Raw genomic sequence first — 12,933 nt, 5'->3', positions numbered from 1 at the left:
ATAATTTTACCAAGCAAAAAAGATGGAAGGGGAGTTTCATGGAAAAAGCCAAAGCACAGAGATGCAAATGTAATGTGTGAGAGAATTGTAAGTAATTGAGTATTACTAAAGGAAGGGAATGATAAACATGGACAGAAAGTCATGTTGGGGCCAGTCCTCAGGAAGCTTTGTACAATAAACGTAGGAGCTTTGGTTCTACTTTGTAGGTGATGGTAATCCATTCACTGCAAGATCTTAAGCAGGACAGAAACAATGTCTGATTTAGCCCACAGGTATCTGCAGAACTCTCAGATTCCTACAGGCAGTGGGTTATATAGGTCTCAAGCTTAGGAAAAAGTTTCTTAAGATAATACCAAAAAATAAAACAAATTGAGATCTTTCTACTATTTATGTTTTAAATGTTCATTGTCCATTGCACTGAAACAGGGGGACCAAACTGTTTCCAGTCATATAAATGCCTCCTTACTGTGCCTGTTCACCCCCTCAAATATGAACCTTCCAGTTACCATTTTTGTTCAAATAAAGAAAACAGAGAAATGAGGGGCTCAGTCAGATCATACGATTGTTTTATTCTTACTCTCTTGTGCTGTTTACAGTGTCTCCCAGAAAAGAAGAACCCATCTGGCAGGGAATGTGACTAGGGACCTTCATAGAGCCAGCAGCAACCACAGAAGAATCCAGGGGTGAGAATGAGCCTTGGAACTCAAGGCAAAAGAACAGTTAGTGATCATTTGCCCATTTCCTGGCCTCTAGTTGTTCAAATGGGAATAAGAGATATTAAATGATCATGTATTGAGGTGGAGAACTTCGAAGGTCTGGCCATGATGGGGGTCAGAAGGAGTGGGCAGGATTGAAGCTTGGGTTTTAAGCATCCAGTACCAGGGACCACTTTGAGAGAGTGTGGGAGAAGATGCATCAGAGAGACGGTGTGAGGGTGTTGGGAAAGGGGTCCAGCTGTGATCAGGGAGAAGGGACAGTGCAGTGAACATGACGGAGAGGGTTCTTCCAAGTGCCAAGGGTAGGGAAAGTAAGGGGCAGATGTGCTCATTCTGTCCACTCCTTCTTAATGGACAGATTCCACTCCCAGGTGAGGTGGTCGTGCTTGTCATCGTCGGTGAAGAAGGACTTGTTGTGGTAGGTGCCTCGGGCCAGCATGCCCTTGGGAGCCTCCTCAATTGGAGTCAAGAATTCATACTCCTCTGGTCGAGGCCCATAGCTGCCAACCATAAATGTGGCTTTATCCACTGGGAAGAAAGAAAAGTTCATTAGGGTAAGAGTCTGATAGAGGAAAAACAAATGTGCAAACTGGAGAATTTGGAGCACTTTTTTTTATTGGAGTGCCTTTTAATACACTTTCCTTTGAATTTAATAGTTTCCTTTGACCTATTTCCCAAGACCTATGGTTCAGTAATCTGCTGTGGATTCCAAGAATCAATGTTTTTAAAAAGCATCACCACTGCTTGTGAGTATCAGGAAAGTTGGAGAATCGGCACCCTAAATCAATAGAGATTAAGATTTTTTTTATGGAGATGTAGCAGATTATACCAGAAAAAAAAAAAAACAAAAAACCCAGGTGGTCAAAAGGTGCAAACTTCTAGTTGCAATATAAATAAGTTGTGGGGATTTCATGTACAGCAAGGTGACTATAGTTAAGAATACTGGACTGTGTATTTGAAAGTTGCTAAGAGAGTGTATCTTAAATTTTCTCATCACAAGAAAAAAATTATAAGTATTTGTAATGATAGATGTTAACTTATGGTAATTATTTTGCCATATATACACATATCAAATCATAATGTTGTACACATGAAACTTATACAATACTATATATCAATTATATCTCAGGTCTTTAGTTGAGACCTGAGTTCTGATCTCGAATCTTCAACTACATAAGTCATATAACAGTTCTGGGCTTCCGTTTCTTTTCTGTATAACAAACTTTAAGAATCTTCTATCTATAGACTATTATTCTATGAACATGTCAGTTGGAGGAGATAAGGTAATAGCTGGTAATTAGAATGAACAGACTTCATGGGTGGACTAATTGAATAGAAGGGTAAAATCAATAATTTGGTTAAGAAAAAGAACTGGGACAGATGGTGGAAATAGCCAACCAAAGTTATTAATAGATGAATAACTGGGATATATATCCCAGAATAGGTGATTAGAAAGTATAAATAAATGTAGGTAGGTAGAATAGGTGATTAGAAAGTATAAAAAAGGGTAGGTAGGTAGATAGGCCAACAATGTGTAGCTGGCCATTAAGTGTTGTGACAAAGTCTGAAGGAACAGTGACAGACACCATTGCCCTCTTGCCTAAGTGAGGCAACAGAGTCTCTATGCCCAAAGGAAAATAAGAAACTTGAGTATTTTTTCTTTCATAAGACTATGTATTAAGATCTTTTAGGTCAACAATCTTCTGTGGCATTTGAGTAATTGAGTGGTTCTCTATGTCATACAAATTTATCAGACAATTTCTCCCTTAGCCCTTATTTACTGATTTGGTGGAACTGACTTATGCATACATTACTGTTTCACGCCTCTGAGGGAAGAGAGCCCCTCAGGTAAAAAGGAACTGTAGGAGTGCTTCCATCAGCTCTCCACCCTCTTATCTTTCAGCCCATACTAATGGAGGAAAACCGAAAAGTTCCCAAGACATGTGCAACTTAGGTTCAACTTGTCAAGAATGACTGCAGATTAAGTAATGTTATATTATTTGTTTCAATTACACAGCTTTTCTCAATTCTAGAAAGAGTATTTTTTTCTATTTCTTTGTTTAGGATATAAACACCCTCCCCCCACCCGCCCTCTTACATGCTACTCCCAACTCCCCTTCCCAGCAAACATACATGCCATTGCATAAGTCTTTCCTGTCTTGGATTTCTCTGACACTCAGGTTTTATACCTGTGAACTGCTTTTTCTTTTTCTTTTATTGTTGAGAGTACTTTTATATACTTTATTTTATTTAAAATTATCTTGGTTACCTTTCTCTTTTGTGAGTAATAAAGTTGAATTCTAGAACCTCAGTGCCGGCCCAGACTCCTGAATGTAGGTCTTGCCATTAACATCTAGGTCAGAGGTATATATGTACGCTTTCGCAGGGTGAGCACCCACAGCTTTGATCAGATTTTTAAGTGAGTTATGTCTACAAATTGGTAATCACCAAAAGTTTCAGTATCAGTGAGAAGCAAAGTTTGGGACAGTATAAAGTGCAGGTCCCTTACCTTTCACCCCAGTCCGGTAGGTGTGCTGAACATACTTTAGGCCTGACACAATATCTCTGTTCACCTGTAGGTGGGAAGGATACAAGCAATTCAGATTACAGAGGCTTTAATTTTTCCTTGTCATTCATTCTAATCCTACCTAGCTGAGTCTTCTCTGAAGATGAAAGGATTTAAGACTTCATTCAGATTGTTATTATTATCGTTTAGTGTGTGGTACAGTGGAGATTGGAGAGAGGAATTCATAAGACCCAATGTTGCCAATCTGGTTTTAATCACGGAATACTGCGATTTTTGTTTTTGGGGAGTGGGATGGTTAATTAAAACATCTCAATATTCCTCATTATATTTCCCCTTCCTCAATAGTCCAAAGAACGGTCTTGAGCTTCCTCTCCCCGATACTACTGGCCAGAAGACTGTCCTTGACTTAGGAAAGGTTACAAAGGTACCGATGGAAACTATTATGGAAACATCCGAAAATCCTAACCTCAGAAACGATCCACCTCTCATATGAAAAACAAACAACAAGGAGAAAAGCAGTAATGGAAAATCAGGTCTAGAAGATGGTCATAAAGTAACTAACTATGGTTGGAATCTTGAGGTGAGGAGATGGGCCACACGAAAATATCCTCCTCATATAAATAATGAATGAAATCCACTTGTGTCTGGCAAGTATTTTGGATGTCTGTCATTTTCAGACGTTGTCTGAGACCTTGCCACTTCCTAAGCCTTTCAAAGAAAATTCACTAAAGCGGAATGAAAATACAGAGCCCAAGCACTTTATTTTTCCATGAGTCATTTTACCTAGGACTGAACTGCGTTGTCTGTTAATTTTATACAGTGGTCATGTTTATACAAACAAATTAAAGTGGACAGTGCATCATTAGCTGGAGGACTTGGTTAATTGTTTACTGATATGAAGAATTAAAGCATCTTCAAATAATTTCTCCCCAACAGTAATTATGGCTCCTTTTTCATTTTGGACAAAATAATTAAACCAATCTGTCAATGCTACATTGTCTTTTATTGATAATGAGGCAGATCGTAGTGTCTATTGCCAGTTTAGGTTCTAGACTGTCAGTAAAATCTGTGACAGAAAAAAAATGGCTTCATTGAAGAATCGTGATAAAATGAAATCAAACTTTCTAATTACTCTGGCTTCCACATGTGGCTCATAGCAAAAATGAATGGATCTTTCTAGAATTATCTAAGCAGATCCCTTGGGCCCAGTAGGAGATTTGTTCTCCTGGGAAAAAGACTTAAAAATAGGAATGGTGGTGGATTAGCATTAAGGCCTTCAAAATAAATGGTCTCCTGTTTTTCTGTTGCTGCATAGAACGTCCATTTAATATAAATATGTTTGATGGTTAAAGAAAAGTATGAATGGTTCTAGTATTCTCTTCCTCTGCTTCTTGAACATCCCTCTCCATTGATTCTCCCACACCAGGAGGAAGAGGCTTTGGTGACATGAAGAAAAAAAGTAAGAGCTGTGGAAGTCAGAGATACTACGTTTTCTTGGGAGGCAGAAGAAAAAGGGAGAGAAACTAAAAGAACCATTCCAGACCCAATTTTTGGAGAACGTTGTGAAGTTTCAGAGGAAAAAAAGAACAATGAGAGTTACTAAGAGAGATAAAGCGGATTTTAGGTTGTGTTGCTGGTGTTACAAGTGCAAACTTTCTTGGATATTTTTCAAGAGACATCTGTAAAGGCGTAAATTGCTTTTCAATTATTTTCACTTTTGAACTGGTGTTTTTTCTAACTGTAGCTCCATGCTGGGACAGGCCACAGGGTAGTTCAGGTATATGTGGGTTATATACAGAGAGTGATATTTTTCCTGAGTGGGAATGAGGGGGCAGTCAGGCAAATATAAGCAATTAAGAGCATGGTAAATTTCTGACTTATTTGTTTTCACAGTCAAGGTTATTTTTCTCTTTAATTTTGACTGCTCCCTGGAATATGTGCCTGTTTATTATATTTCACTTTATCTGCTCCACAACTAAATAGTAATTTCCAGTTGTTTACCATGGAACGCACTCCCTGGATTTATATAATGATTGAGCAATCATAGCTGAGGCTCTATCTTTTCCTTTTTCTTTTCCCATTAACTGGTTCATTCATTTTCTATGTATCAGTAAATAGTCACTAAATATCTACCATTTGTAAAGTTTTGTGTAAAATATTGGTAAGAAGAGATATATAATCTCTCCCTATCTCAAAGTGCTTATGCTATAAAGGGGAGAAATGACACAAATGGTACAATACAAAGCAGTGTGTGCCTCGTGGGTGGGAATATTAGTTTACAGGGAGAGGGATCCCACTGAGTTAAGTGATCAATGGAAAGTTCAAGGAGATTGTCCTGGTTGGAAAAAGGCAGGAAGCGAGGGTGGGTCTCAACAGTAGAACTTGGAGCTGGGGGGAGGACTGTTCAGATGCAGAGAGAGAGAGAAAAAAGAAACAAACAAAAGGTATGCCAACATGATAATGCAAGATATTTAATTTTTTTCTTTCTCTGGTTATAGGTAGAATTTAAACTTTACAAAAAACATCCAGAGCAAGATACTTACTTTGAAGTGAATTTTGACTCTATATTCAACACCTTCTTTTAGCACAAAAATTTCTTTTTTGAGGGCTTCAAGATCCCCTGTAGAAATGAATTTAGAAAGAGTTTACTCAGAAGGAGAGACGCAAGAGATGAATGACGTTTAAACTCCAGAGCCATTTGCTGGGCGCTTCAGGACAACACGGTCACACAGCCCTCAATTCAAAGGCTATTTGAGATTAGTGGCTGCACAAACATGAAATGCCTGAAATCCTACAGCCAGATATGAAAGAAATGTGCTATAGTTTGACAACAACCTTAAGAATATACAAGCTATTACCAGTAATGAGTTATGGACAAAAACAAGTCTTTTCTAATTGTAGCTAATAAAAACAGGTTTTATTAACCATCCTAGAGGAAAGTCTGAACTATCTTGCCATTCTCTCTATTGCAAATGACATGACATATATGTAGTCAAAAGAAAAGATGATTAAAAAGACTATGCCCTTGTGCCTTGTATAAAGAAAGACAGGAAAAATATTATATGAGTACCAGCTATTTGGTTTTGTATATTTGTTCATATTTGTGGCATTTTCTAGCTTTTAAAAGTTTACTTGTTTTGGTTCCTTTTCATCATTCTAAATGAATTTTCACTTTTATACTTGTTTTTTCATTTGCAGTTGCATTTTCATATTATTTTCCTTAAGAAAATAAATACAAAAGCTTCGGGCTCCAGAAAACTGGGATTTGTCCTTAATTCCTGGACCCTGGTTAGAGAGATACTCATTCTCTGTTCTCCCAATGCGATCTTATATAATTTGACATTCAGGAGTGTGTGCGTGTGTGTGTGTGCATGTGTGTGTGCGTGTGTGTGTGTGTGTTTGTGTGTGTGTGTTTTGCATAGCTCTGTGCATGTTTCCTGAACAGAGCTGGAACCAGGATATACTAAATAAATATCTGCAATTCACCTCAGTAGTTTCTTTGTGACAGAAAACCAAATTTGATTTTCCTGCTGCTGGGAAAAGGGATAGAGACCAAGTTTTCCCTGCAATGTCATCAAGGCCTTCTAAACAGAACAAATTTCCTTAGTGCTTATTCAGACCTTATCTTTCAAAATGACAGTTGTACCTGGTAACATTACACAATTTCACACAGGAAGAGGCCTGAGTCTTGGTGAGAGAAAGAGATTTTTCTCTCCTGGAGAGATGCTAAACTGTGGGGGCAGTTGAATTTGTGTGTCTGCTCTAATGATTTCAGTTGAAGAGGAAGTGTGTCTTCTCAGCCTCTTGTTTCCTCTCTCTGACAAAAAAAAGCCCATATAAGGTAAAGAGTATGGATATGTCCTATGAGAGGGGAACTACCTTGTTGCTAAGCCTACTGTTCAATAGCCATGCTTGCTCTGTCTCATGAGTCTACTTTTGAATCTGGTAATAATTTTTTTCCACTAAATACCTACCTTTAATGCCTCCAAACTCTGAGCTTTGTGGCCCTTCCCTCATTTCTCTGAGATGCCCATTTCCCATATACTACCCACCTTCCCAGCCTCTCTTTACCTCCTCAAGACCTAAATCTCAGGAAAGAACTTGACCTTTGTTATAATAAAGTAAAAGAAAATAGCATCTCAATTTGAATCTTTTTTGGGGGGAGGGAGGGAGTCTTTATTTAAAAGAGTCATAGTTTTAAGCTAAAATTATACATGTTTAACAATAGAATTCTTAGTATTATTCAGGAGGTCTTAGATGGCTGCTTGCCTTCAGGTAAGTTCTGCAGCTAATATAACATCAATACTTTCTCCGATGTTTAGACTGTATAAATAATACAATTCCAGAAACATGCTTCTTGCTTCTTAAAATTTCCATCTTTTTACATGAATAGTAATTCTCTTGCTATCCTATAATGATAAAAATCTAAAGTAAATATGATACAAGTAAATATATCCAGTATTTATGCCTGCACACTCTTTAATTAAATAGAGACAGAGGTTGAGTTTGTTGTCAAACATGGTAAATACTGGATACCCTGAGAGATGTGATTTGTGGACTGGTCCCAGCATATTCATCTCTGAGATTTATCTTGTTAGGGTTTCCTTCTGCTGGGATAGGAGATAAAGAGCAATTTTCCCCAGTGATATCATTAGCTCCCTTTCAACGAACAGATGTGTCCACTTACCAGTGAGGTCCATGGTGATCGGTCCTGGGGCACTCTCACATACCAGGGTAAGGCGGGTGACAGTGACATTGGGGGCTGTTGGGTCTGCAAGATTTAAAAGGGAATGTAAGCACAAGGAAGAGACATGTATGTCTAGTGCATGTGTGCACTTCAAGTAGGAAGAGCGAACACGAAAAGAAAAGTGATATCTCAATCTAGAGTAGAAATACTAATGAAAAGTAGCAGATTCACTATGATTGGTCATAGCCAAGTACAGCGGTGCTATTTCTGCTTCAGGCACTTATAGTCCATCTTAATTATCAACAGCAAACATTTCTTGAGTGGCTGTGGTACTCTGCTAGTTGGGCTCTGCCAATCCATACCTTTGGGCCATTCTTAGTCTGCCACTGTGTATGTGGAAGAGATGAATGGTTAGGTAAGGAGTCAGAAGGAGAAAAGAGAAAAAAAATGAAAATATGAGAGAGAATGGAGAGAATACAATTCTAAGTGGTAGTCTGAAATCATTTCTAAATCTTCCTTATGTGTTATTTTTGCTTATTTTCGATGTGGTATTGCACCTTCTCTCCAAAGAAGACTTACATAGTTCATAACTTTATTTACCATATATAGACTATGCTTCCCTCACTTATCCCTGAAAGCACTTGGTGCTCTTTCCTTTGCACTGGCTCCCAAATAGCTGAAATGTATGCCTTATTGGGGACCCTCCACCTGATCTTCATCTCCATATACACACCTGCTACCACAGGACCATCTCCCAGGAGTGTTTTCTTGTACTTAGCTAGACTTTCATCATCTTTGTCCATCTCTTGCAGCTCTTTCAGGGACTTCTGAGGTGGAGGCTTGTAATTGAGCTTGCCGTCCAGTTCATCGTCATCCTCTTCCAGGTGTGGTTCTGGGGCTTTTTCAGTCATTTTGATCTATTTCAGAGAGAGAGAGGATGATAGTCCAGAAGTCAGTGACTATCATGATGTTTGTGGGGCTTTTGTTAGCACCATCGTTGCCCTTATGGACTTCTGTAATTGTCAGAGATTTTCCGGGACATTTCTCCCTAATTCCACTTGGTTATATTTCATGAAATAAGAATATAATGCATTCATCTTTTCTCTGACATGCCGAATTTTCCATACTGTGATAGGTACCACCTCTTCACTGAATAAAGCTGATAAAAATATAACTTATCTGTGAATTACATAGTATGAGTGAAGCAACATAGCACAAGCAAGCCTGAATAATGGGCAAATAACCCCAAATCAAAGACTTATAGACATTACCACAGTTCTCCAAATTTAGCCAGCCTTGCCAGTGTCAAAACTGTTATCATGTACAAACTCAGACGTGATGGTTTCAAGAGACAGGTGGAATAAGTACTTTCCAAAGAAAGCTGGCTTCTTCCCATTAATCAAATCTTTCCCCGAACTCCTGCAATACCTCAAAGGTAACTCATAGAAATCGTGGACCACTATGATGCCTGCCTAGGTATCTGAAAGGTTTCCACCCAACACTGCTAATAATTCCTTGAGGGCAGGTACTAGGTTCTGTGTTTCTCTAGGATCTCCCATAACACTTGAATACTTCAGACATTTTATAAACATTCATTGATTGGTTAGGTTCTATGGCTAAAGATTTTCTGTTCTTCTGAAGTGACACAAAATAGCAAAGAACTCTTTAAATTTCTCTAGACAAAATTGTAATACGTCTTTAGTACCCTTCCATCAATCTCGCCTTTCTGGACTCACTTCCTGTTTAGTACCTACCTCCCATCCTCGCCCCTAGAATTTCCAGTGATGTTACACTCTGAGACCTCTTCTGGGCATAGCCTGGAATCTGTTTTCCACAATCATCATCTACATTTACTTGCTTTGTGTTAAAAAACAATTGAGGGGAGATCTAATAAAATTATTCACATGTAAGTGTTAATGATTAAATAATAGATTTAAAAATTATTTCTCTCAGGGCATGAGCTTTTTATAGTCAGAGCTTTTCAAAGCTGAAATAAACCTTAGAAGTGATCTATTCTAACCCCTCATTTAACCATTGAGAAAAATTGAAACCCAGAGGTTAAGAGAATTGCTCGTTTACATAGTTGGGTGAGAAGTAGTGTCCTAATAAAGAGAAAGAAATCTCTATTGAAAGAATTTCAGGTCCCTGTGGCTGGCAACAATGGAGCTAAGTGGGGAAACAAGGGAGATATTTGGAGGAGATAACTTTCTGATTTCTTTCAGTTCTTCCCCAAAGGATAACTTCTTCCCTGCTTGTCAATAAAGTCTTTATTGCTCCAAAATGGTATATCTATAAGACAATATCCATCACATCACACCCTGAGTGACTTTGCAAACCTCCATAAAGTGCCCTGCGTGAGAAGCTATCTCTAGCCCAAATCAGTTGTGGTTTTGAGTTTCAATGCTACTATCATTGGTAAGAGGAAGAAAAATAATTTAGGAGTAAAGCCAAGCAAAAGCAATTTTAACGGAAAAAAAGAAAAGAAAGAGAAATTATACATGTTGGCTCATTAATTCTCTTCTAGCAAAAAAGCAAGTCAAATACTGTGAGACTGATCACCTCTGAAAACAGCATTGCAATGCCTAGGTCCACTTCCTGTGCAGGAAGGAAACATGTAGGCCTGTTCCTATGGCAACTCTTGCCTCAGCTAAAGAACAAGCACCACTCAAAGCTGAGCTTCTAGAGAACAGCACAATAACTGGAGATTGTGGGTAGTTTAAGGACAATCATTAAGAGGCAGATAAAGAGCAAACCAGAAGAGACTAATCATATGAGATAGGTTCTCCTCTGTTGACACCCAGGAGCCTGGCCAAATACCCAGGTGGGAGATCACATCATAAACCTGTGGATGGAGCATCAGGAAGGCTATCTATAGATGAGGACATCTCAACCCCTATGAACAGGCCTTTCTGGAATATATTGCTTGATTCTAACAAGTCATCTGCTTGAAGTCTGACAATCAGATGATGACGACACATGCAGCCACTACTTAGCTGAAGGTGATTTCAATAACCTTCAGGGAATTGTAGTTCTTCGTCCTTGAATCTCAATTTTGAAAGGAGAGTGAGAGAGATTGAGAGAGACAGAGAGTAGAGACGGAAAGATCTGGTCTAGGACAGGGTCTGCTAACCTCTAACAGTGCCCTCACTAGCAAGTCAGTTTATCTGTCTAGATCTTGTTCTTCTCCTTAGTAAATATGAGATTTACGTCAGTTATAAATACCCTTGATTCACTGTAAACAGATACAATAATTGCTCCAGGAAATTAGACACCAATTTATTTAAAGATATTGAAAAGTAGAGGATAATGTGGGATTACTGTATTGTTGCAGTCAAAAGGAGGAAGTTCAGGACCACGTTAAAATAATTTGGTCTTATTATATAGAGTAAGAAAAAGAGATATGAGGCCAGGCGACCCAAAACCAGCTCATTCTGGAAAGCTGATTAGAAAAAGATGAAAATGTCTTATATGGCAAATAAAAGGACTGGAAAAGCAGTTCTCAGGGAAAGCCCTTTTAAAGCAAAGTTAAGGTCGCGAATATTTGGTGAGCCCCACCTGTTTACAGGATACTGTGCTTTAGCACATACTGATGTTTAAGGAACTCTCCAAAGTAGAGAAAGGATTAGAGGACGAATAATCTAAACATACTAAAAAGACCCTGCTGGTTTGACTGATTTTTAGAGATTACAAGTCTCTTTAAACATCTGATAAAAGTCATGGTCCTTTTAAAAGGAAAAAAGGAATAAACTCATGAAATTGTGTATGCAATCCAGAGGTTCATGGACTCCTGAAGTCCTTCAGAGACTTTGTTGGATTAGGAACATGACCTGGAAACTAACTTTTGGAAACATGAAGCAAAAAGTTGAGGAAGCTTGCTTCTTTTCTTCCAGGCCTAGCCAGATCAATGGCACAACTGAGTCTTAAACTAAAAATCATGTCTATGAATGTTGGGTATGTAGAAGCAGAAGATACCAGGTAACACCTGCATCTGAGGAAGTGTGATCACAAACCTGGCAGAGGAGCAAAGGTGTCCAGGGAGCAGCTCTTTAGAAGAGTTCAGTGGTCAATTGACTTGATTTTGAATAATTAATTCTTCGCTGAACTAAGCCTCATGCATGGGTTTTGGTTCTGGCTTTGCTACTAACTAGCTGTGACTCCCTGGAGCGAATGTTTGAACACTGTGGATTTTTCCTCATCTTGGGAGGCGAGGGATGAGAGCAGACCATCCTTGGGTGCTTTCCTTTTCTAAGACCTCTATCTGAAGGTTTCTCCTGATCTACAGTCAGTATCAATTAAGTTGCCAGTTCAGTTACCTTATCTGTTACTGCATAGATAAGAGATTATCTATTTGTTTTAGTATTTCAAATTTATGCAAATTCCTCCAAAGATGCTGCATTTTAAATTTCACAATTCATCTCTGGGGAACTTCAGATTCTCCAAAAGACTTAGCCATAAATGGTTAATATAGTTTAACAATGATTTCTCAAACTGTATATATATGTGTGTGTGTGTATTTGGCCACAAATGTCAGTTTTCTTTTTTTATCCTCCCATTTCCTGGGGGCTTCCTAAAGTGAAAATAGAAATTTTATGGAAATTTTGCAGACAATTTTCCAATCTCATCATGTAAAGAACAATTGGTTTTATCATCGATGATAACTATAATAGTTATCATACATAGAACTAAATGCTTTCATGAGGATCATATTACTTAGTCCTCACTACAGATTAGAAAACTCTTCTACAGATTCAGGTAAATAGCTCACCCAAGAAGACACAGTGTGTGAGGGGCAGAGCACCGGTTGTCTGACTTTTAGGCACTACGCCCTGTTGCTTCAGTTGTCTTTACTAAGAAGTAATAATGAAATTATAACGCTTGTTAGTCATTTTGAGATTCTATTCAGGGGTGCACAGGCAGAGAGAGGTAAATGATTCTTTGTAGGAATGGCTTTAACAAAGCAGGAAATTGTCACAAAAAGAGGGTTTCAGTGCCACTTTGCCCTT

The 12,933-nt window shown here is 38.4% G+C and overlaps 1 protein-coding gene across 1 annotated transcript in view; it reads right to left on the bottom strand.

Moving 5' to 3' along the window:
• Positions 1-544: 544 nt before the first annotated feature.
• Positions 545-12,933, bottom strand: part of ARHGDIB (Rho GDP dissociation inhibitor beta) — a 17,033-nt gene continuing 4,644 nt past the window's right edge. The window contains exons 2-6 of the mRNA XM_011375969.2: positions 8,664-8,847; positions 7,931-8,014; positions 5,787-5,863; positions 3,226-3,289; positions 545-1,244 (exon numbers count right to left, since the gene is read on the bottom strand). Coding sequence (XP_011374271.1) covers positions 1,045-1,244; positions 3,226-3,289; positions 5,787-5,863; positions 7,931-8,014; positions 8,664-8,841 — 603 coding nt within the window. The 5' untranslated portion in view covers positions 8,842-8,847 and the 3' untranslated portion in view covers positions 545-1,044. The remainder of the gene's footprint in view (positions 1,245-3,225; positions 3,290-5,786; positions 5,864-7,930; positions 8,015-8,663; positions 8,848-12,933) is intronic.

This window comes from Pteropus vampyrus, unplaced genomic scaffold (assembly GCF_000151845.1).
Source record: "Pteropus vampyrus isolate Shadow unplaced genomic scaffold, Pvam_2.0 Scaffold283, whole genome shotgun sequence".
Classification (NCBI taxonomy): Eukaryota; Metazoa; Chordata; class Mammalia; order Chiroptera; family Pteropodidae; genus Pteropus; species Pteropus vampyrus.
Note: the sequence above shows the minus strand (reverse complement) of the source record. Positions and strands in the feature narration are given on the sequence as shown.